Here is a 25,707-nt window from a genome sequence, read left to right as displayed (position 1 = left end):
GACAAGAAGCTCTAAAAGGTAAAGGTAAAGGGACCCCTGACCATAAGGTCCAGTAGCAGATGACTCTGGGGTTGCGGCGCTCATCTCACTTTATTGGCCGAGGGAGCCGGCGTACAGCTTCCGGGTCATGTGGCCAGCATGACTAAGCTGCTTATGGCGAACCAGAGCAGCACACGGAAACGCCGTTTACCTTCCTGATGGAGTGGTACCTATTTATGTACTTGCACTTTGATGTGCTTTCAAACTGCTAGGTTGGCAGGAGCAGGGACCGAGCAACAGGAGCTCACCCCGTCACGGGGATTCGAACCGCCGACCTTCTGATTGGCAAGACCTAGGCTCTGTGGTTTAACCCACACAAGAAGCTGTTACCAATGTCTTTATTCAATATTCACAGAGAGAGGAGTAGAAATGCAGCCTCTTTGGTTGCTCCAAGTAATCTCCTCCCCCCTCCCCTTCCCAGTCGTCAACAGCTCCACCCCCCTTACGGTGGCTGCCTAGGGCCAATTGTCTCTTAGCTCTCTGCTCTCCTACTTTCAATGCTCGCTGGGTTTGGGGAGAAGGGGGTGGGGTCTGGAATGCTCTCTAGTGATAACGTGTCAGCCAGCTGTTTCTGCTCTGCTTCTCCCATTATTTCCCAGCTTTGCCCCTCTTCTCTCTCTGAGCTGTGACCCTCTGCAAACCAGGCTTGTGTCCAGGGAGGTCACTTTGGTGCTGCAAACGTAGCAGTTTGACTTCACTCCTGGATACAGGAGACAAGAAAGGACAGGGAAGGAGGTGGTGTCACTCTGCATGTCAAAGAGAGCACAAATCCAGCAAGTTAGAAATCCCCAAAGGGGCAGATTCCTTCACAGAATCACTCTGGGTGGTGACACTGGGCCCAAAAGGTAATTTACTATTGGGGATATTCTATTGTTCCCCTGAACAAAATGCTCAGGGAGATCTTGAGAAGAAAGCAACTAAAAGAGAAAATGTGGTTATGGATGACTTTAACTAACCTCACATAGACTGGCTATATACATGGTAAAATTTCTAGATACCCCAAACGATCGTGCCCCAGAACAGTTGTGTTTTTGTCTTTTTATATTGTGCGTTTATGTTGTGAACTGCCCTGAGACCTGCGGGTATAGGGCGGTATACAGATTTTAAAAACAATAACAACTCCTTAGCTGTGCACAATATTTTGACGTTCCTACATTAGCTGAACATAAGTGAATTCTGTCTTGAAGAATTATAAAAGTAAAGGTACCCCTGCCCGTACGGGCCAGTCTTGACAGACTCTAGAGTTGTGCACTCATCTCACTCTAGAGGCCGGGAGCCAGCGCTGTCCGCAGACACTTCCGGGTCATGTGGCCAGCGTGACGAAGCTGCTCTGGAGAACCGGCACCAGAGCAGCACACGGAAACGCCGTTTACCTTCCCGCTATAAAGCGGTACCTATTTATCTACTTGCGCTTAAGGGTGCTTTCGAACTGCTAGGTGGGCAGGAGCTGGGATCGAACAACGGGAGCTCACCCCGCCGTGGGGATTCGAACCGCCGACCATGCGATCGGCAAGTCCTAGATCACCTGCGTCCCCTTATAGACCACACTAAAAAGTAAAAGTAAAACCTGAAGCAAATGTCTTGTGTGTGTCTATGCAAATGTCTTGTGTGTGTCTATGTGTGTCTGCGTCCAAGATCACCTGCGTCCCCTTATAGACCACACTAAAAAGTAAAAGTAAAACCTGAAGCAAATGTCTTGTGTCTGTCTATGTTTTCATGCAGACAACAGAAGTCCGCCCATAACAGACACAGGGGGACAATGTAGTATTGCAATAGGCAACATACTGCTATAATTAAGTGCTTATGGAACTACCGTTTTAATTCTGCTTCCAGCTGACTGTGGAATAGCAATGACTCCACAGCATAAAGAACCCTGGTGTGGAAAGAATCTGTGTCTACCGATTAATTGCAATTTATCTGGCATTCATGATAACAGTTCATTCAACCTCAAAAACATGGGATTGGACACCATAGTCTCTCTTCTATTCCATGAGGTTCAGAACATCCAAAACCAAATTGTATGATTCCTCCTGAATCTCCAGTCTGTTGTGGGAATTGCGTGTGCAAGTGCTGCTTGTTCTATGAGGACGACCAACTTGCCAGAGACGATCCAGCCACTGGAGTCCCTACACGAAACAGTTTGCATTTGTCTTTTGGCTGTAAGTCAAAAATGATAAAAAGAGGAATAACATTTTTAATTGCAGTGAAAGAGAGATCTAGCACCTTTGCCCCCAGGTGGTGTGATATGCCAGACACCAGGGAGGCTTGATTGTGTGGGTAGAAAACTGTGATGTTGGGAACATCAAAAACAATGCAAATACCGTCCAAAAACGGAAAAGAGAAGATGCAAATGAGCTCTCAGCAAGTGTTTGTAGATGTGTTTGTACTGAAACAAACCTGCAGATTGTGTACTCTAATGTGCCCCTGGATAACCCTTTTAGAAGCTGTGGCTGGTACACAAGACGGTGTGTCATTTCACCTCCTACGATGTGAGGCTTTTTGGAAACAAGCATGTTACATCAGAACTCCAGCATCCGGCTTGTATTTCATCTGAGTATGTTTTGAACTGACTAGTTTTGGAGACTACATACTTGCCCAAAGGAATGCCTCATTTCCTTTGCCCTATCCAGACTTCCATTGGAGTCCCGATTTCTAGGCACAGATTTCTAGTTCTGTGTCCGAGAGGTTTATGTGTTTCTTCATCCCGCTGCTTTCCCCAGGAATACCTACTGTTTATCGCTGAATTGGAACAAACATCAGTCGGGTTGACGTTAGTTCCAATTCAGCAGTAAACAGTAACTTTTCCTGGGGAAAGCGGTGGGACAAATCACATGCACTCTGTAAATCACAGACCTGTGCTTAGAAATCGCTGTGCAAACAGATGTCTGAATGAGTCCTGAGATTCCTGCTCTGCCTCTTATGATTTCCTCCTGGGTCTGAAGGTGGCAAGAGCAAAAAACAATCTTGCTTTGGTTGTCATTTGGAGGATGTTTTTTAAGAACTTAAGAAAGTCCTGCTGGATCTTTTTATCTTTCCAAAATCCTCTCCTCCAACATTCAGCTTCATTGGATGCCTGTGGGTTCTAGAGTTATGGGAGAGAGAGAGAAACTTTTCTTTATTTCCTTTCTCCATGCCAAAAGTGCGGAGTGGTCTGGGGGGCCTTGGGAGTTACAGCCAGGGAGCTGCCACAGGTACCTCCTAGCATCTGCTGCCTGAAGCTGTTGCCCCAATTTGCCTAACAGTAGGTGAACTGATCCTTCATGGATCACTGCCTTGCCGTGGCGAAGGGGCTTGAATAACTCAGAGAAGCTATGAGCTATGCCGTGCAGGGCCACCCAAGATGGACAGGTCATAGTGGAGAGTTTTGACCAAACGTGATCCACCTGGGTCAGGAACCGGCAAGCCACTCCAGTATCCCTGCCAAGAAAACTCCATGGACAAAGGCAGCCCTGAATGCTCACTGGAAGGACAGATCGTGAAGCTGAGGCTCCAATACTTTGGCCACCTCATGAGAAGAGAAGACTCCGTGGAAAAGATCCTGATGTTGGGAAAGATAGAGGGCACAAGGAGAAGGGGACGACACAGGACGAGATGGTTGGACAGTGTTCTGGAAGCTACCAGCATGAGTTTGACCAAACTGCAGGAGGCAATGGAAGACAGGAGTGCCTGGCATGCTCTGGTCCGTGGGGTCACGAAGAGTCGGACACGACTAAACGACTAAACAACAACAACAACAACAACAACAACAGGTGAACTGAATCAGATTTCTTCTCCAGCTGCTTCCTTATGGTCTCTTCATGCCCTTTAGCAGATTTATGTAGGCTCACTTCAGATTCCTGTGCATCAATGGAACTATTATCCCCAGTTCCATCCAGGTGGCCCCCTGTCCTGTGTTAATATTTTCTCCCTCCCCTGTGGGACTTAGTTTAAAACTCTCCTGATCAGTTTCGTGAGACTCTTAGCAAATACATTCTTGCCAGCTGCTGTGAGGTGCAGCCCATCTCTTGCTAGAAGTCCTCCCTCCAGGAAGTGGAGACCATGGTCCAAGAAGCCAAATCTTTCCTGACGACATCAATTAGTTTTGCTCCATCTATTTTCTGCTCTAATTGCTGTTTTGGTTATCCTCTTCTTTCCATCCCTTTCTCTAGTCTTGATAAGCTTCCTGTAAACAGCCTGCTGTTCACACTCTTCCTATTTAAGTTAAGTTTTCCCAGCATTTCTCATTGTGCCACCCCATGGGGATTGCTTCACTAACATCACAGGAACTGAGCCAGAAAATGGCTTTTCAATCTACAGTGGTACCTCGGGTTACAGATGCTTCAGGTTACAGACGCTTCAGGTTACAGACTCTGCTAACCCAGAAATAGTACCTCGGGTTAAGAACTTTGCTTCAGGATGAGAACAGAAATTGCAGTGCGGTGACAGCAGGAGGCCCCAATAGCTAAAGTGGTACCTCAGGTTAAGAACAGTTTTGGGTTAAGAATGGACCTCCAGAACAAATTAAGTTCTTAACCCGAGGTACCACTGTACTGGGCTGCTGTCTCTGTGTGAATCAGAATAAAAAACCTTAATATTCTTCCCTTGCATCCTATCTCTCGCTTATCTGGGTTTTTCTAGTGCAACAAAATCCTTGGCTGTCCCTTACACTTTTAAAAAATACCCTGATGGGAAAAGGCATTTTGTTGTGTGTAGGGGCTTCACTTTCTCCCTGGAGCCCTTGTTCATTTGGGATGGAACCTAAAAGCGGGAGTAATCAAGGTTGATTACATGCCTGTGTCACTTAAGCAAGGAAGCCTTACAATTAGTTTTGGCTACTCGGCTATAGTTTTCCCAGTAGTGATGTATGGAAGTGAGAGCTGGACCATAAAAAAGGCTGATCGCCAAAGAATTGATGCTTTTGAATTACGCTGCTGGAGGAGACTCTTGAGAGTCCCGTGGACTGCAAGAAGATCAAACCTCTCCATTCTGAAGAGAATCAGCCCTGAGTGCTCACTGGAAGGACAGATCGTGAAGCTGAGGCTCCAAAACTTTGGCCACCTCATGAGAGGAGAAGACTCCCTGGAAAAGACCCTGATGTTGGGAAAGATGGAGGGCACAAGGAGAAGGGGAAGACAGAGGATGAGATGGTTGGACAGTGTTCTCGTAGCTACCAGCATGAGTTTGACAAAACTGCAGGAGGTAGTGGAAGACAGGAGTGCCTGGCATGCTCTGGTCCATGGGGTCACGAAGAGTCGGACACGACTAAACAACTAAACAACAACAACTCAGCTACATAGCAAGGCTTTTTCAAAAGACACAGCTGCAGCTGGAAGAAGTACTGGTGTCTGAAGGAGCCTTTGCAATGCTGGAAACTGAGGGTGGCGAAAAAGCTGTCTAGTGGGCTGTACTTGGACCCTGCACCAAATTCTGCATGCTCTTGCCTGCTGCGCTCCTTTCCAGTCCATCATTACAATCTTTTGCTCTCTTGTCCTAAGGAAAATAGCCCCCCAAGGTCTACATTTTAAGTTTCTCAGGGGTGGAGTAGATGGGGAAGCAGAACACAAGAGAGATGACTTAGCCTTCTTGCCCCTTTCTCTAACTTTCTGTCAACCCTGAGACCTCTGGTTGTGTGGTTTTGTCTTGAGATATAATTCCATTTCCTAAATTTAAGTGCCAGATTTCTATTAATCCCTACCATCCCATATCAGGCACCACTCAGAATCAGAACAGGGGCTCCGTAAATCTAGGGTTGCCATATTTCAAAAAATGAAAGTCCAGACACAAAAGTTGTCGAGCTTTTCTGGCAAAATTGCTTTTAAACAATGACGTTTTTGAGCTATTTTTCAGAGAAATTGGCAAAAACGGCACTGCTGACATGGGTTGCCATACATCCAGATTTCCGCCTGAACACTGCTTTCGAATGCAGTATTCCAGGTATGACCTGGAAATTTTGAACGTATGGCTACCATACGTAAACCAGACCCTGCCTGAGCCAGTGGGTTGTCAGAGAATGAAACCAGAAAAAGTTCTAGCTGAGATACCTGTGCCACCCAAAACCATTTTGCCTTAACCTCTAGTTTGCCTTATTTGGTCTGGAATAGTTCAGTTTCTGCACATGTATGTGTCCCTCAGCTCAGGAAACAATTGTTAGTGTAATAATGCTGCAGCCAGTGTTAGTCCTACTCAAGAGTAGACCCAGTGAGATGACACAATTAATATAGATTCATTCATTTCCGTGGGTGTTCGCTGAGTATACCTTAGTTCATGGGTCGGCAAATTAAGGCCCGCGGGCCGGATCAGGCCCAATTGCCTTCTGGATCCGGCCCACGGACGGTCCGGGAATCGCTGCGTGGATCGCCAGCGTGCACATTCTCTCCCTCACTCGGCGGCGCCTCCTCCCTCCCTCCCTCCCTCCTGGCTTCTCCCTGCCCTGCCTAGAGGAGGAAGGGGGCTGGGCTTTGTTGGTGCCAGCAGCAGCAGCAGCCACCGCCATTTTAAGCAGCCCATCTCTGGAACCCTTTCGCGCGTCGCTCATCTTCCCTCCGCTGCCACCAGGCCCTGCTGCTCGCAAGACACAGGTAAACAGCCACCGAGGCTCGTGGTGCCCTTGCATAATTCCCCCCCCCCAAAAAAAATATAGTCCGGCTCCCCACAAGGTCTGAGGGACAGTGTACTGGCCCTTCTGAAAAAGTTTGCTGACCCCTGCCTCAGTTGAATTCACAACCCATAATGAACATGTCGGGAAGATGGAGGCATTGATATGCTATTTCTAGGGTAGAGGGTCTACCAAGTTACAGTGCCCAAGAGGGGAAGTGGCCCCAGAACTATACCTCCAGCAAATACAGTATCACCCAGGGCCAATTATCCCATTTGCCCAACATGCAGCTAAGATCTCTCCTGTTAATGCTGTCTACCTGAGCATTACTGGCGTCACTCCTTTCATTTCACTTCTCCCTCAATTTGGAGGTACTTTAAACAGAGCACTACTGCAGACTTGTGCACCCTGGTACTCAGCAATGCTGCAGATATTAACAACTACCGTATTTTTCACTCTATAAGACGCACCAGACCATAAGACGCACCTAGTTTTTGGAGGAGGAAAACAAGAAAAAATATATTCTGAATCTCATAAGCCAGAACAGCAAGAGGGATCGCTGCACAGCGAAAGCAGCAATCCCTCTTGCTGTTCTGGCTTCTGGGATAGCTGCGCAACCTGCATTCGCTCCATAAGACGCACACACATTTCCCCTTACTTTTTAGGAGGGAAAAAGTGAGTCTTATAGAGCAAAAAATACGGTACTGATAAAACCTTTCCTATGACTAATTCCACCACTTTTTCCCCTGGAGATACTGCCCTCTGCTGGCAGCATATGTTTTTCCCCCTAATAAATCCTGTAAAAAGTAACTAGAACTTCAATATTCTGAGCCTTTTGTGGACTGATAATTTTTACCCATTACAATCTTCAGCTAAAACAATAAATCAAAACAAGAATGCCACTGTGATTGAGGCTGCTATGTGTTCCTCGCTTATGATGTGCTAAAGCCCGTTCCCTAAATACTGGTAATTTCATCGTTGAAACCCCCCCCCCCTCCTGGCTTCTAAACCACCTGGTTCTTAAATAGATTTTAAAATCACAGAGCCTGGATTTAAATGGATACAACCCCCCCTTCCTCTCTCCCTCCCCTTCCAGCAGCAACTTGCATTGTGTGTAGCTGACGTCACTGTAGATTTTGAAGTTTTGAGACGCTGGCCATCTGCTCCTAGCTATGGGAACCTGAGCTCTTTAAAACTGCATGGGCAAAAGCAATCTCATCCGCTCTCCTCCCGCTGCAGCGGCGACAGATGAAGAGGGAGCGCTGCCAGGGAAAGCATAGAATCAGCGCTACGTAGGGCCGGGTGCTGTGTTAAGCCTTGTCCCCTGTGCAATTGCTTGAGCTGTTTGAGATAAGAAATATGTGCCTTACACAACCCGGGGACTAACTGTGTCACTGGAAGATGTATTGAGTGGGGAAAGACTGGGCGGAGAAGGGCAGAAGCAATATCCTGTCTAGTCTTGATTTCTTCATTTGCTCCCATTTGCTCCCCACTTGGTCCAGTAAGCATAGCAACTCTTTCTTGCCAGGTCAAAGGGCTAGTTGTCCTCTGCCAGTGCAGCTAGTCAGATCATTGACCCATGTAGCTCCTGCAGCCAATCTGAAGCCGCATCTTGGTTTTCAAACAGTTCTAGGACTCAAACGGACTCCCTGAACAACACAGGTTAAGATTGCCCTCTGTACTCCTCCCCCCCCCCACTGCCGCCCAAGAACTCACGTGTTGTGTAGAGGGGCGCATGATGTCACACGACGCTGGGCCCCCTCAATGTGGGAGGCATGTTGGTGTCTCTGGGTTGCAACTATAGTGAGGTCTTCGATCCATTGAATAAATGGGGCCGTACATTTAACTTTCCAAGGCAGCAATATCAGTCTTTTGTCCATAGTAAGGGCACAAAAAGTCCATTTACATTGTCCACTTGTCCAATTCCATATAGTAGGTATGTAGTTCAAAATAATATTTGCCTCTGAAAATTTTGTCATTTTTCGTGCAGTCATGCAATATAATACAATCTGCATTATTATTATTTTTAAAAAAGAACAACACACACACTAGGTACAATGACACAGCTAAGCATCACATGTTGTTTGGCCCTGAGACAGCATTTTGTTCGATTGTGTGTAGTAGTGTAGCATCTGTTACTACCATCACTGCAGCCGTAGTGGCAAATCATTGTCACGTGGGAAAGACAACATGCCAAAGAAAGGACTATTTCACACGTTACTTTTTTCATCAGAGATAGACTATAATCAGTGAGCTAAATCCAGACTGTTTTGTGCTGTGTTGTGGTTCAAGCTGCTTAGAAGATACCATATTTTAGCATTGTTTTGGTTGTAAGCCAAAATACTGCTACTATGACTACTCTTACTTCTACTTTTCTTGGTTACTAGAGAGCCGTAACAAGAAGCTGCTTTCTTTGGTTTTGAAATCTAAACCCTGCATTAGAAGTAGCTCTCATTGCCTCCTTGTTATTTTTTTAAAAAATAATCAGACATAACTTTCATTAACTCCAGTGAGTAATTGGCTGGCTATGTTCTCATGGCAAAGCTCATTGGTCCTGGGGTTCAGAGAACTTCGTGAAGCTACCACAACAGACCCCTTAATAGAGCAGGGATAGGGAACCTGCGGCCATCCAGATGTTGTTGGTCTACAGCAGGCATAGGCAAACTCCGGCCCTCCAGATGTTTGGGACTACAATTCCCATCCTCCCTAGCTAACAGGACCAGTGGTCAGGGATGATGGGAATTGTAGTCCCAAACATCTGGAGGGCCGGAGTTTGCCTGTGCCTGATCTACAGCTTCTGTCATCCCTGGTCATCCATCCAGGATGGATGGGAGTTGGAGTCTAGTTGCATCCAGAGTGCCAGAGGTTCCCAATCCCTGTGCTGCATATGGCTGACTTTTAAATGAGGTGGTGCTTTTCAGAATGTAAGGCTCTGCTGAATTCACCACATGATAATTCGTTTTTGGGTGGGGACTTTGCAAGAGAATGCTAGGGGAGAGTCATCCTTCTGTTGTCCTGTCTACACATGATCATACATGATCATAAAGGTAAAGGGACCCCTGACCATTAGGTCCAGTCGTGGCCGACTCTGGGGTTGCGGCGCTCATCTCGCTTTATTGGCCGAGGGAGCCGACGTACAGCTTCCGGGTCATGTGGCCAGCATGACCAAGCCACTTCTGGCGAACCAGAGCAGCGCACGGAAACGCCGTTTACCTTCCCGCCAGAGCGGTACCTATTTATCTACTTGCACTTTGACGTGCTTTCGAACTGCTAGGTTGGCAGGAGCAGGGACCGAGCAACGGGAGCTCACCCCTTTGCGGGGATTCGAACCGCCGACCTTCTGATTGGCAAGTCCTAGGCTCTGTGGTTTAACCCACAGCGCCACCCGCGTCCTGTACATGATCATACACAAAGATTAATTTACCAAACGGTCTTGGTTGCAATACCCATCCTCTCAGACAGCATCACTGCCACAGCACCATCCATAGGGACCTATAACTTGTAACTCTGGTGCAAAACAGCACCAGTTCCTCCCTTTAGCTAATTTACTGGGTTTGTTTCTTGTAACATGAGTGCAGCTTGTTTTCTATAGGCTGCAAGTTTGTGCTCTTTCCAAACTATTGGTACTGGGCTATTTCACCAGAACACAGCAACGCTGTCTCATATACAGCTTCTTGAACATTGAGGGCATCCAGGGACAGTGTGGAATTGAATTACATATTTAAATAAAATGTGCATGGATGATGATGATGATGATGATGATGATGATGATTTTAGCTTTCTTTCCTTTACTTATTTCCTTGACCTCCTCACACCTCCCTTTTTTGTATTCTAGTTCAGTTAGACGTTTCAGCAAATCCTTTCCAGCTTTGTTTTTATCCTAATAATTTATCTTAATATACTGTAATTCTCGTCTTTCACCAATTAATAAAACAATTTTTAACCTAATCCTTTATATCATTTCTGCTAAAACCACATTACTTCATTCCAACAACCTTCTAACATTCCTTAATTTTGCAATGTTTCTGTAAATAAACTTTAAATTTTTTCCAATCTTCTTTCACCGACTCTTCACCTTGGTCTCGGATTCTGCCAGTCATTTCCGCCAGTTCCACATGGATTATTATTATTATTGATATTATTGTTTCTAATTGTTTCTAATATGCTTTTCTTAAATAAATAAAAAAACATTGATCACATGAGATGTTGTGAGCCACTTTGGGCACAATTTTGCGGAAAAGTGGCATACAAATAAACAGATGGTGATGATACAATGACTTCATTAAAAAACAGTTTTGAGCTGAGTGTAGTCTAACACTGGCGATGGCTGGGTGGTGCATTCCTTGCTGGCTGAGCTGCTTCTCCATCTCGTCTTCACTTGTTGTGTCATGTTTTTTTCATGGCAGCATCCTGTATCCGGTGTTTGGTGGATGTGGTCCCGGTCAAGAATGAAGAAGGAGTCGTCATCATGTTCATCTTGAACTTTGAAGACCTGGCAGCTCTCATTGCCAAAAGTGCCCGGCAGAGCCTACACCAGCGCTTGTCCCAAGGATGGCGAACAGGTGAGAAGCCCAAAGTGGCTCAGAATCCTTTACCTTGGGCAAAGGCACATGCTAGTTTGATGTGGGTGGGCGGAGTCTACGGAGGTGAGGGGGTGGAATTTCAGCAAGTGGGTGGTAAATGGAATCTCTGAATTTTCTCTGGAACTTGGCATGAACATGGCATGCAGATACCTCTTTGTATGTGGCCGCGTTGAGTGAGTTGTGACCACACTGGCAACTGTGGAAGAATGTTTTGTCAGAGGAAGATCTTCAAAACTCTACGGCCGTAGGAAGTGAATTCTCTAATCTGGTGTATTGGGAAGGAAGGGAATCCTTATGTGAGGAGGCAACAAATCAAATCAAATCAATCAAAACTTTATTGCGGTCCACAGATCCACAAAACAATTTCAAAACTAGACACAGTTAAAACGGCCAGAAAGACAGATGGAAGAAACCAAAGAAACCAAAGCAGTCATTTTGTTTCACCTAGGGCATAGTGATCTTTGTTTCTTATATCCTCCGAAAGAAACTTTGCCACGGCCAGTGTAATATCATTTGATCTGTCTTCCAAAAGGTATTTAATATGGGAGGCTTCAGATTTTCCCGGCAAATTTCCCAGTAAGGGTTTGATCAGTTGATCCCTTGCTTGCTCATATTGCCCACAATGCAGTAGGATATGCTTCATACAATCGACGTCCTGAGAACATAAACAAAGCCTATTCTGATAGGGGATGCCTCTCAGTCTGCCATTTAGAACTTCCAAAGGAAATACATTTAGTCTGGCTTTGGTAAATAAACGCTGATAGGTAGGTACAGACAAATTCATAAGGTATGAGGATATCTGAAAGTCGTACCCGTATTGGATTACAGCTGCGACTGGGCTACAAATTACATAAGATCGGGATCGCGGGTCGCTATGTGAGCTATCCCAAAGCCTTTGGAGGAGGCAACAAGAAAACCAGTCCCTTGTAGAAAGGAAGAAAGTGAGAACAAGAGGATAGAGTATCAAATCACGGACAAGGTTCTTAACATGAACATCAGAATTCTTTGAGCTGGCCATACAAATTTCGTCAAGCATGGATTGCCAAGGTGCCTGTAGTCAGGAGGGCTCTATTAGCAACTCCCTGCAGCCGTAACTAGACATGTCATCAGGCTCATCCTTCTCAACCTAGAAGTGTGAGCTCCAGAGAGCTCACGATATTGTCTCATCTACTCAGTGCGTGTAAGTCTAGGTTTTTCCACATATGCTAGGAATGACTGGTAAAATGGGGAGAAGTAGCAGGTGGCAGTCTACAGCGATCCAGTAAGAATCAGAATTACTTTCAACCGGGCCAAGACTGCTGTTGATTCCAGATGTTGTGTGCAACTTGGAGAATTGAGCAACTCAACAGCATTTGTAGAAGGGGGGGGGGGGGTTGGATCTTTGTGAAAGAACTAGGAATTATTTGACAGAATTCCCCACACCTTCTCAAAACAATTTCCAGGGTTCCTCATAAGAGGAAGATGACAGCCAGTATAAAACCAGTTCAGGTTTCCAGTGCAGATGTACCCTTAGATTCAGGGACAAAGTAATAAATTGCCTTAAATGGTAAAGGTAAAGGTAAAGGGAGCCAGCATGTGGCCAGCATGACTAAGCTGCTTCTGGCGAACCAGAGCAGCGCATGGAAACGCCGTTTACCTTCCCGCCAGAGCGATACCTATTTTTCTACTTGCACTTTGACGTGCTTTCGAACTGCTAGGTTGGCAGGAGCAGGGACCGAACAATGGGAGCTCACCCCGTCGTGGCGATTCGAACCGCCGACCTTCTGATTGGCAAGTCCTAGGCTCTGTGGTTTAACCCACAGCGCCACCCGCGTCCAGCATTAATTCAGCAGGCAGCAGCTTTAAATTCTACTAGGAGGCGTTATGTGTAAAATTACTTCAGCCCCTGGGGTTTTCAAAAGAACTCAGTAAATTAAGGAAATGAATGGAACATAGTGATCCCGTTTTGCTGTGCAGGCTGGCCTTGGAAGTTCTTGTTCTAAGGTTAGGAAGTCTATGATCTGATGCATTTGTGATAAGGCTGCAGTATAAATTAGCAGTAGACTTAATGAGTGTTGGTACCTGTGGAAGAAGCATTTCCCACCTCTGTGCATTTCCAAACATGTTCAACAAATACGTAGCAGATGTTAAGATTAGGAGAAGCTAGTGCTTTTTTCCTGGAGGGTTGCAGGGGTACGCATACCCCTAAGCATTTTGTGAATCTTTGTACTTTTGTCCGCTTACTGTATTTATTTTCCCCGATTTGAACTATAAAATGGTTATTTTCTTTAGTCAAAATGAGGGTACCCCTGAACATTTTTTTTTAGGGGGGGGGGAAGCACTGGGAAAAGCTAACTTGATTCAGTCAAAAGCTAGAAATTGTACTATAAGCCTTTTATGAAAAAGAACTTAAATTACTAAGGTTGTAATCCCAGGCATACTTCCCTGGGAGTAAGCCCCACTGAACTCAATGGGACTTACTTTGGAGTAGACATGTATATCTTGTGTTTAGTACAGTTACAGAGATCTTTGCAGGCTCCCTTCCACTTTGCCTGTCAAGTTGTAGAAATGTTTTAGGCATCTGTATCTATACATATACGCTAAACAAATTGAAGAATTTTAGGGGTTTGGAGTTTTTAAATCTGGGTTTCTCACAAACTTTTTTTTTTTTTTTTAGTGTTTGTTTGTGCTTTCTTAAAAGCGAAAGTACAAACTATTACATCACAAATCAAGATAATACTATAACACCTACACTCTAAAATATACAACAACAAAAAAGTTATTATAAGGAGGAGCAGAGCATATAGCATAGGCATTGATATAACCTGAAAACAACTTGTCTGTTTTGGGTTAGATTCTCAAAGAAAGCTGGTACTGTAAACAATTCAAAAGAATCACACTTAAAACATAATATGGAATCCTTTTGGTTTTAATTTTGCAGTCTGTTGCAAAAGGTTACGGCTAAACACATAACTGCAGCAAGCACCCCAACTTTGCTTAATGTATACATCAATCAGAATACAGTCATACCTTGGGTTGAAGTAGCTTCAGGATAAGTATTTTTGGATTGCGCGCTGTGGCGACCCGGAAGTAACGGAGCGCTTTACTTCCGGGTTTCGCTGCTCGCGCATGCGCAGAGGGTCAAAATGACATCACGCGCATGCGCGGAAGTGGCGAATTGCGGCCCGCGGAACGGATCCCGTTCGCATCTAGAGGTACCACTGTAAAGAGAAATAGATTAATGAATTGATTCCACAGTCCTCTAATGGCCAGAGCTCAGTGGTGGAGCAACAGCTGTGGATGCAGATGTTTCAAGGTTCAACCCCCAACATCTCCAGGGAGGGTTAAGGCTAGGGTTAGGGTTAGGGATGTCTCCTGTCTGAAGTCTGGAATGATGCTGCCATTCAGTGTAGACAACACTGAACTAGATGAGCCACTGGTCTGACTCGACATAAGGCAGGTTCCAATGCCTCTATTTCAGAACATGCATTTGTACAGAAGTGCTGCTCATATACTTGCAGCCCAGAAGCCTCGCTGCGTCCGTGGCCGGAAATTTTGAGGCCAGTGGGAACTAACTGCTGTACTAGGTCCACCTTATAAAGTAGAATGGCATAATGTCAGTGTTGCAAGAAAATTGCGTTGGTGCAATGAATGCAAGCGGTGCTTTGCAACTAGGACCCACAATGCTGAAGCATTCCAAAAGGAGCAAGATCATAGAATGATAGAATTGTAGAGCTGGAATGAACCTCAAGAGTCATCTAGTCCAACCCTTTGTCTTACACTGGCTACTAAAGGTAAAGGTAAAGGGACCCCTGACCATTAGGTCCAGTTGGGGACGACTCTGGGGTTGCGGCACTCATCTCGCTTTATTGGCCGAGGGAGCCGGCGTACAGCTTCCGGGTCATGTGGCCAGCATGACTAAGCCGCTTCTGGCGAACCAGAGCAGCACACGGAAATGCCATTTACCTTCCCACTGGAGAGGTACCTATTTATCTACTTGCACTTTGACGTGCTTTCGAACTGCTAGGTTGGCAGGAGCTGGGACTGAGCAATGGGAGCTCATCCCATTGTGGGGATTCGAACTGCCAACCTTCTGATTGGCAAGCCCTAGGCTCTGTCGTTTAGACCACAGCGCCACCCGCGTCCCTATGCTGGCTACTAGGCAGCATCAATAAACCTGTTCCATGTAGTGCAGAGCAATGGTGCATGAACAGTGTCACTCCCATGGGGGTAATGGGAGGAGAGAGCTTTCTCCTCAACGGTATGTGAATCACAGACCCTGCCCCCTACTTCTAGGTTACACTACTTAACAACAGATCACAAGGTGGTAAAGCAGGTATACATTACCTATAATATTTCTGTGATCCACCCAAATAGGTGCAACTCAGCGTCCATCATAGTTTCAGTGAAGAGAGCTATTTGAATATATTGTTTAACATACACTATAAGAATAAATCAAAGCTAAGCATAAAAGGAATGGGGATGTTACTGTGTTAAGATGAGAGCTCTATGCCCCTCCACCAAATATTTGGCCAGCTACTTACACATATAATTTGGCAACCAAAATATTAATTTATATTTGGTGTGTGATGCCTCGAGGACCTCCCCTACAGCTTAAAATCATATTTTAGAGCACCTTTGTCACTCCTAGCAAGTGTAATATTTGCAGATGAGGGTGAAGTCCCCGAATAAGTGCCTAAAAACCCTTGGCCACAGGTAAGAGAACCTGTGGTCTTCCCAGTGTTTTGGACTCCCATTAGATTCCCCAGCTGGCCTGGCCAGGGTTCAAGGATGATGGGAACCGTATGTCAACAGCATCTGCTGCTACCAGTTCCCCATCCATGGTCTGCCCCATGGTGTTGGCAGGGATGCGGAAGGAAAAGCACATTGGCCACATGTGGTTGGGACTGCAAGGTTGCCAGGTGTGTTTACGCTGAGCTATCCAGAATTACAATACAAATGATGACTGCACGCCACAGGCTGTTACTTATATCAACAACAACAATCTTTGAGCTGTCCAGAGACCCAACAAATCGTTACAAAGCAATACACAATTCATACAGCCTACCTCCAGGTTAAACAAGCATTTTGTTCAGAATATAGGGATCGTTGGTTCTTGCAACCACCGATAAAAACTTTGCCACTGCTAATGTTCTAGCATTTGTCCGGTCTTCCAATAGGAACCTGACATAGTGAACCTCTGATTTTCCCAGGAAAGGTACCAGCAAGGGTAGCATCAGTTCAGCCCTGGCTTGCTCATATTTTGCACAGTGCAACAAAATATGTTTTATGGAATCGTTGTCTTGTGCACACGAGCAAAGTCTGTCCTTGTAGGGAACTCCTCTCAACCTGCCATCCAACATTGCAGAAGGAAAGACGTTTAGTCTAGCTTTAGTGAAAAGCCTTCGATAGTTTGGTACTGTCAGGTTTTTAATGTAAGATGTTAACTTAAAGACATGCCCATATTGTACTCCTACTGCCAGCGGACTACAGACTGCGTGTGATTGAGATCGCAAGTCACTGTGTGCATTATCCCATAATCTTTGCTTTAACATCTTTTGGGCGCCTTCATATAGGCTATTACTTTTATCAATTTTTGATAGGGTTCCTTTCACGTAAGGAACTGGGTTATTTTTCTCGATAATAGCCACCAGGTTTGAAATAGCCCAGCAATGGAAAACTCCAGGCATAGGAACCAACTCTTAGGGGCCAATGTCCCTTCGCCGCCACCCCCAATAAAATATTTGAGGGAGTTGATGGGCATTACCATTCAAATGGTGTTTGTGTGTGTGCTACATTATGTGATCAGTTATGGGGGGCAGGGCTTACCTGCCTCTCCCCCCCCCCCCAATTTTTATTCGGTTTTTTTATTCCACTGGCTCCAGGAAATGATTGCGGCCTAGTCAAACCGCAAAGCAGACTCAATATACTACCTGAAATAGCATTATGTTTTGTATGCCAGTAGCAGAAACTCGTGCATAAAACGGCCCTCTTCATTTAGATCACTTGGGAAGAGTCTTCTTGGGATAATATATGTGACTTTTTGTTGTTGTCTTGGGTACCTTACATGTTTTGATCCTTGCTTGTGCTAACACAACTTTCTGTAATGACCTCTTCTTCTTTGTTGTTGTTTATTTGTATTGTTTGTACTTAACTATTTTAAAAAAAGAAACCCGAGGTATAATACAGCAATTGTTCCAATTAAAAAGTATAACTTTACCTACTCTAGTATTTTGTGGTTGAATGCAGAGGAAGGGTGAGGATCCTGTTACGCCAATAAGTACAAAATCACCAGATTTAGTCATCCCAGTGGCCACTCTGGCCAGGGATCCCGTCTACTGACAGCAGCAAGACAGATATCCCAAGACCCTACAACAGAAGGAATGCATAATCACATAATAATAATAATAATAATAATAATAATAATAATAATTTATTATTTATACCCCGCCCATCTGGCTGAGTTTCCTGGGCGGCTTCCAATCGAGTGTTAAAAACAATACAGCATTAAATATTAAAAACTTCCCTAAACAGGGCTGCCTTCATATGTGTTTTAAAGATAAGATAGCTACTTATTGCCTTCACATCTGAAGGGAGGGCGTTCCTCAGGGTGGGTGCCACCACCAAGAAGGCCCTCTGCCTGGTTCCCTGTAACCTCACTTCTCGCAGTGAGGGAACCGCCAGAAGGCCCTCGGCGCTGGATCTCAGTGTCCGGGCTGGATGATGGGGGTGGAGACGCTCCTTCAGGTATACAGGACCGAGGCCATTTATATGTTCACATCCTTGGTCTCTCTACGCCCTCCTCACCTTGCAGTCAGAAGCAGGGTTTTTTTTATGATGTTCTGATGTTTTATTAAAATTGCTGTTAGGGAGAATGAGGCCTAGTGCAACCAAACCGGTCATGCTCCCCTAAATCTGCTTCTGCTTGGAGGCAGCAGTGGTTGTGCCTAGCTGCCACTGCGACTGTGAACAGAATGAGGAGGAGGAGCCATCTTGTCCTTTGCCCCTAGGCACACAAATGTCATAGGCTGGCCCTGGGTTAACCCTTTCTACTCATGTACACCCCCCCCCCAAAAAAAATTCCTCCTCTCCCCCATTAATCTTTCACCAGAAAATGCTATTTGCTGCACTTGGCATCTGGGGAGGATTTTTGGTAGGAAAACAGCACAGGGTGGAGCAGGATTAACCTCGCTTTCCCCCACACTGTGGTCCCAATTCATTTTATACCTGGAATTTACAATCTGTAAACCACTGAGGAAAAGCAGAGAAGACCAGCTGTTCCTTAAAAGGCAGCTCAAGCCATGAGATTCCATAACACAGATGGGAAATCTTGCAACCTATGAGGTGCATGTACAGATAGGTAAATACAGTGGTGCCTCGCAAGACGAAATTAATCCGTTCCGCGAGTCTCTTCGTCTTGCGGTTTTTTCGTCTTGCGAAGCACGGCTATTAGCGGCTTAGCGGCTATTAGCGGCTTAGCAGCTTTAAGAAAAAGGAAACAAACTCGCAAGAACTCGCAAGACGTTTCGTCTTGTGAAGCAAGCCCATAGGGAAATTCGTCTTGCGGAACGACTCAAAAAATGGAAAACTCTTTCGTTTTGCGCATTTTCCGTCTTGCGAGGCATTCGTCTTGCGAGGTACCACTGTATGTCAGTCCCACGTTCTCTCAGCTTTTAATTTTTCAGTCTTAAATTCAATTCCCCACATTTCCAAATCAGTTTGCATTTTGTTTTGCTTTGTTTTCCTTTTTTTAAAAAAAAGTTATTGTGAAAATTCACCAGCATTGTTGTGCAGAACACATTTTTTATACACAATGTTGCCAAGCAACTTTCCCTACTATAAGGCATTTTGGTGCATTATTTTCACCAAAATATATGCCCTTCTATGCATACTTTACACTAGTATGTGTATTACTTGGCTGAAGAACTGCACTGCCAGTTTTGAAGGATGGCTGTGTTTCATTTCTCACGTGGTTTCAGAAAAATATGAATTAGGTAATTTCAGCGAGAACTGAATTGATCTCCCATCCTGAGCTGCATGTGACCTTCTGCTGCTCTAGGTGTGGGCCTCTAAGCCCTGAAGAGCCCTGCCCACTTTCCCCCACAGCCAAGATTTCAGCCATCAGCTGAATGGTGGGGAAACAATTATTGCTCTCATGCCATTAAGCAGCACAGGAAGGGCAATTTGGACTTTGTGTGGAGTGCTAGGGGAGACTTTGAGCTCCCCCACTATCACTTCCAATGCAGCCAAGATCACTGTCCTCAAAGCTGCTGCTATTTAGTAGTAGCTATAGTCCTGGACCTCCATATACGCTGCCCAGGCTTGCACCCTACAGAGGTCACTATGGTGCCTCTAACACAGCAAGAACAATGCAGGAGGCAGCAGCTACAAGTTACACATCTCTGCAGCCACAGCAGGCATTGCGATTCTCCAGTGTTTTGACTTTACCCCTTGAGACACACTCGATTGTCTCTCAAGGCAAGAGTTAGGAAATCATGCCGCGTTTTCATAAATGCATAACCAAGCAACCGCATAGTAAAAGGCAAATTCCCAATGGATAACTTGTTTGCTTGTATTCACCCAATATCCAGAAGAGGTAATTGTGTTGTTATATGTATATTAAGTTATTAAGGTATCGTTGCTGGATTTGCAGGACTGTTACTGTCCACCCATTTCCCTCCTCCTCCTCCTTTTGTCAATCCTGTTAATTTGTTTGGACTAGCCGCTGCCCTGTAAAGGAACTGGCACAGTTTATGTCTAGATAGCAGCTGCCTGGCAAGCCAGCAAGCTCATCACCCAGAAAAATGCAGTGATCACTGGAGAAAGCCATTGTTTGAAAGCTGTAATGGAAAGGCGGGAATTTCCTCCCACAACAGTTTTGTCAATAAATGGTACCATAACCTGGATCTAAAGATCCCCTTCCGTACATGAAGCCACTATTCTCCTTGTACAAGCAAGGCACCAGATAAAATTAAGCCACAGCTAGAGATTCTGTCCTGCATATTCTGTAGCATGGAAAAGGGGTTGCTCTTCTGTATTCCAGAGCAACACAGGAAGTATTTTAGCTCCCAATTCTGGACGCCTCTTTAGTTTGGCATGTCTATGAATTCAGTTGCCTTGAGAATCCAGCGAAGGAATACGAAATCTATGTGGAGACTTGGAAGGAAGAGTCTCTAAGTGGACAACATTGCTTCCTCTCTAGAATTTGCCTTGTTTCCCAGAGACTTGGGGAGACTTTCCTAAGCTTTTTGCCAGATGCGGCAAAACTAGCTGGTAGAACACAATGCAACTGTGCCAGCTGCGCATGTCTGTAGGTGTGCTTTTCAGTCTTTTAACCCGACTCTCCTTCCCCAGCCCCCCACTGCCTTGCCTGTTGCATGTTGCAGATAGGTTACATTTGGGGGTTTTTTGTGTCTTTTTGTTTCGTGTGTGTGTGTGTTTTTCTTTTTCTTTTCTTAACAAGGTCAAAATATGAACTTGAAGTTTAATCTCCCGCCCCTACAACGTCTCACACTGCGGCGGAAATCTCTGACTGCCACTGAGTTTGATGGAGTAGCCATTGACTATGGAAAGGTAATCATTCACCGTAGACTTTGTATGATAATGATAAGCCCACCTATTTGGTTAGCCCCCCCACCCCACCCCCACCCTGTTCCTCGGCTCTCCTGCTACACCTTCCGTCTGCAAATTAGGAAAAAGAGCCAAGGTCTCCTTGCGGCTAGGCCAGGACAATGCGACAGGAGCAGTCAAAATCCCGGGAGGATAGGGCTTGAAAACATTTGATCCTGTCCGGCACATCCCACAAGGGCATGACACCACCTGTACCATACCAGGCTGCATCTAGACGTGTGGCTTCTAGTACTACCCATTCATTGCTCTCCTCTGGCAAACTTCAAGCAAAATTGCAATTGACTGTCCTCCCTATGAGACTATTGTGCTATCTCAGTGTTGACACATGTTCCATCCACACCACTGGGCATGGCATAGGTGCTGTGGGCAAGCCCATTTGAAACTCAGCAAGCGTCCACCAGAATTTAAATCTGCAAATAAAAATTAGTAAATGAGCGCTGGTTCTTTAAATGTTTTGGAAAAATAAAAATGGAGCTATCGAATGGCACCCATCTCGAAGATTATAGTGAATGTGTGAAGAGCAGGTTCACTTTCCTGATAAGGTCCCTGCCCATGTCAAAAGGACAGAAGAGTAGCTCTGAAGTAATTTTTAAACATCATAGTGCCAGATTTCCGCAGTGGGTTTCCTGCAGAGATTGCACTGCTCTTTCATTCTTCTGGGGGGAAAGCTGGCGTTTGGGGCATCTGAGAAAAGCTGGAAGAAGCACGGGGAAGGCAATGATTAGCTGATGGCAATTCCACACTAAGTACCGTATTTTTCGCTCTATAAGACACACCAGGCCACAAGACGCACCTAGTTTTTGGAGGAGGAAAACAAGAAAAAAAATATTCTGAATCTCAGAAGCCAGAACAGCAAGAGGGATCACTGCGCAGTGAAAGCAGCAATCCCTCTTGCTGTTCTGGCTTCTGGGATAGCTGCGCAGCCTGCATTCGCTCCATAAGACGCACACACATTTCCCCTTACTTTTTAGGAGGGGAAAAGTGAGTCTTATAGAGCAAAAAATACGGTATCTAGTGTAGAAGCACTCTCAGGACTCATCCACACTACTGCTTGTCTCATAAATTACGGATCTGAGCAGTTTCCCCCTTGCTCTGCTCCTTTCCCAGGGAAAACCCGCTCTTTGGCGATAAATCAATACGAAAGGCAGTCCACAGAGAACTCAAATTGCCATTTGCTCTGACCAAGCTTTGGGGAGCGGTTTACCTTGGGGAAAAGTAGCAGAACCAGGGGGACGCATGGATGAGCCCTCAGTCTCTGGCCTGTGGACGCTGAGGCATGTTGTGATCCCTGAAGCTCCCAGTCTTTTGGGCATGCTCTTGCTGTTCCTGTGCAAAGGGAATCTGTAGGAGCTTCTCCCCTAAGGCTCCTTGCCCTGTGGCAGCGCAGTTTTCATTATGGCGGCAGCTGAGGAGGGAAAACACGCCCCCCCAACATTTCTCCGATGAAAATAGGAATGTCCTATTACTATTACTATTATTATTATTATTTTATTTATACCCTGCCCATCTGACCGGGATGCCCCAGCTGGGTGCGGTGGCTTCCAACAGATATAAAAACATTTTTTATAAAAAAATATATATACATAAAAAAATCCCCATACAGGGCTGCCTTCAGATGTCTTCTAAAGGAGATACCGTATTTTTCGCTCTATAAGACGCACCAGACCACAAGACGCACCTAGTTTTTGGAGGCGGAAAACAAGAAAAAAAATATTCTGAATCTCAGAAGCCAGAACAGCAAGAGGGATCGCTGTGCAGTAAAAGCAGCAATCCCTCTTGCTGTTCTGGCTTCTGGGATAGCTGCGCAGCCTGCATTCACTCCATAAGAGGCACACACATTTCCCCTTACTTTTTAGGAGGGAAAAAGTGAGTCTTATAGAGCAAAAAATACGGTAGTTACCTATCTCCTCAAGGGTCACATAACTCCATACCCCCCAACATTTCTCCAATGAAAACAGGGACGTCCTAAGGAAAAGCGGGACATTCCGGGATCAAGTTAGAAAGCAGGAAAGCTTCTGTAAATCTGGGACTGTCCCTGGAAAATAGGGACAGTTGGAGGCTGTAGGGAAAAGTTAGACCTCCCTTTCTCAAGAGTGACAATCTAGATGAAACATCAGCCCGTTCCCTTGCCCACTGGTACCTAGTATTTAATGCTTTCCAACAACCAGATGTGTTTGGAATCCATAATGCTAAAGATGTCTGGTTTGAGCCTAAGCAAGCGCAGGCATTGAGGTTGATATGCTTTTAATTTAAGCCATTCTAAATCAGGCCATTAGAGGGCAGAGGCTACTGCCAAGAATGTCGCCACAGCCATTGTAGATGGGAAATGGGGGGGGGGGGAGATGCAAAAAGGCATGGGGAAGGATGGACTCTTGAACCTTTAATTTCTCTGCAGAGGAAGGAATGGTCAAGCTGCACCTGCCAAAATACCCTAGTCTGCACAACTATTAAAGAACCGGGAGCCCAGTCCCATTTTCATAGAATCATAGAAATGTAGAGCTGGAAGGGACCCCGCGGGGTCATCTAGTCCAATCCCATGCAATGCAGGAATCAATTTTGTATCTGTCCACCCTAACTCTGTGATCGGTTCTCCTGCATTTTATATATATATATAGAGAGAGAGAGAGAGAGAGAGCGCGCGCGCGCGAGCGAGCAGTGGGTGGGAATTTGGAACATGGAACTGTGGGAAGAGGCTTTCTCATCCTCTCTGTGCCATATTCACAGTACACACACACACACACACACACACACACACACACACACACACACACCTGCTGCTGCTTCTTGCTCCATGGGGTAAAATAACAGCTTTGGCGTGTGTGTGATTTTAATTGAGAAAATGGTCTGTGAGGGAAGAGGATTTAGAGGGGGGAGGGAGGAGAACCTCCCTTAGCACTGTGATCTTGATCTAATTCAGACTCCCTGCTGGCTGCTGTTATCTCTGTTTAGGAAAAAGAAAAAACAAGGGCAATCTGAATCATAGATTTCCTGAGGATATAACACAAAGCGCAGCAGTCACAGAATCTTAAAAGACAAAGAGAATTGTGTAAACGGAATGAGGGACAAATTGTGCTGGTTGATTAGAAAGGAGTTGTGGTGATGAAACGGCATCCCTTTTACCCAGGTAACTTATTATAATCACATTTAGGCACGCACAAAAAAAGAACTAGAATCCAAACGCTGGCGAACCTATGGCAAACGTCTGCATGGCAGCGACGAGGCTCATGCGGCGTCTTGTTACTCTTCTCTGCACTCTGAGTAAAAATATTAATTAATTAAAAATTAATGGTGCATTCGAAGTGAAAACAATTGTGCCCAGAATAGTTGCTAGAGAAAGAAGCAAGCCTCTTTTTAACTCGTCATCAGTTGCTTGTTGAGAGAATGCTGTTCTTCTGATCCTCCCGGCTGAAAACGTTCCAGGTAACACCAGACGGGAGGTTTCAGCTGCACTGCCAAGGGTTTTAGGTTTTGTTTTTTAACCAGGATAAAGAAACGCAGAGGATCGCTGCATTTTCTAGAGAGTAACTGTACAGCTCTGGCGTTGCTTGAGACGTTAGCTTCGGCTATTTGGAATACTATGCTATCAAGGTATCTAGGACGTAGATTTCCCATAGGTATGTAGAAGTCCCTATCTCTGCATCTCGAGGGTTATAGACATGGGTAGAAGGTTGCTCCCTGCCATTAAATGCTCAAGGCATGTTGAAAACAAAAGCACATGGTATTAGGAACAACACACCAAGGGAGAGGCTGGCAGATTACATGGCATTATACTGAGTTGCGAAGATCCCATATCAGGGATGGGGAGCCTGTGGCCTTGCAAATCCTGCTGGACTGCAGCTCCCATCATTCCTGACCATTGGCCATGTTGGCTAAGGCTTATGGGAGTTGGAGTCCAACAGCACCTAGAGGGCCACATATTCTCTACCCCTGCCCAGTGCTAATAGTACATGTCTTCTTCTTCTTCTTCTTCTTCTTCTTCTTCTTCTTCTTCTTCTTCTTCTTCTTCTCCTTCTCCTTCTCCTTCTCCTTCTCCTTCTTCCTTCTTCCTTCTTCCTTCTTCCTTCTTCCTTCTTCTTCTCCTTCCTTCTTCCTTCTTCCTTCTTCTTTCCTTTTGGCTTGCTACGGTATGGGGGTCAAACAAATTTTGCAGGCTTTCTTATAGATTCAGGTCATTCTAAGTCACCACCAAAACTAGTCCCCAGTACTGTTACCAGCATTGCTATGATAGATTTGTGTAGGTTTGATGTACTGCCGCAGGAACGTATTGGCTGGTGTCAATTCCCCCAACTACCTGTTTTAAAATTATTTTTAGTGCATAATATCTTTTCTTGTCTTTTTTAAAGGTTCCTTAGGCTTGAAACTAACAAAACCAGAAACTTCCCATCCAGTATACTTAATTCAACCAAGGAGAATTCCATGGGAAGTAGGGAGCTAGCAGGCTTTTCACCTTACCTGGGGTAGTAGAGAATGGTATTGGAGAAACAGGGAGGTTAGGCTGTTGTTGCTGGGTTTGTTTGTTTTTTATTGAAAATATCAATAAAGGTGCTTGGTATCAGTATTTTCATAAACTCAGCAAGGTGTCCGTTCGTGCAAACAGACTTATTTCATTTCATTTTATCCAGCCCACCCTCCAATGGGATGAGGGTGGCATACATGGTTCTTTGCCACCCCCCATTTTATATTTACAACAACCCTGTGAGGTCGATTAGGCCCAATGTCTCCCAGGGAGCATCATGGCTGAGAGAGGATCTGAACCCAGGTTGCCCTGGTCTGACACTGTGATAACCACTCCACCTCATTGGCTTGCTTATGTGATGATGTAATTTGGATAGCTATATTATTTGGTTAAAGAGATCAGGTAATCATTTAACTTCAGCAGCAGCAGTGCAGTTAGGTAATTTT

The 25,707-nt window shown here is 45.3% G+C and overlaps 1 protein-coding gene across 5 annotated transcripts in view; it reads left to right on the top strand.

Moving 5' to 3' along the window:
- Positions 1–25,707, top strand: part of KCNH6 (potassium voltage-gated channel subfamily H member 6) — a 125,915-nt gene that overhangs the window by 51,702 nt on the left and 48,506 nt on the right. For 3 of the 5 annotated variants that reach the window (XM_081837623.1, XM_081837625.1, XM_081837624.1), the window contains exons 3-4: positions 11,020–11,175; positions 20,639–20,748. In XM_081837623.1, the coding sequence (XP_081693749.1) occupies positions 11,020–11,175; positions 20,639–20,748 (266 nt within the window). Of the gene's footprint in view, positions 1–11,019; positions 11,176–19,584; positions 19,772–20,638; positions 20,749–25,707 lie in introns of those variants that run through there. The other 2 variants (XM_081837626.1, XM_081837627.1) reach the window with 2 other exon arrangements.

The sequence above is a fragment of the Podarcis erhardii genome, assembly GCF_964252035.2.
Source record: "Podarcis erhardii genome assembly, chromosome: 13".
NCBI lineage: Eukaryota > Metazoa > Chordata > Lepidosauria > Squamata > Lacertidae > Podarcis > Podarcis erhardii.
The sequence above is the reverse complement of the archived record's forward strand: the minus strand, read 5'-3'. Positions and strand labels throughout refer to the sequence as shown.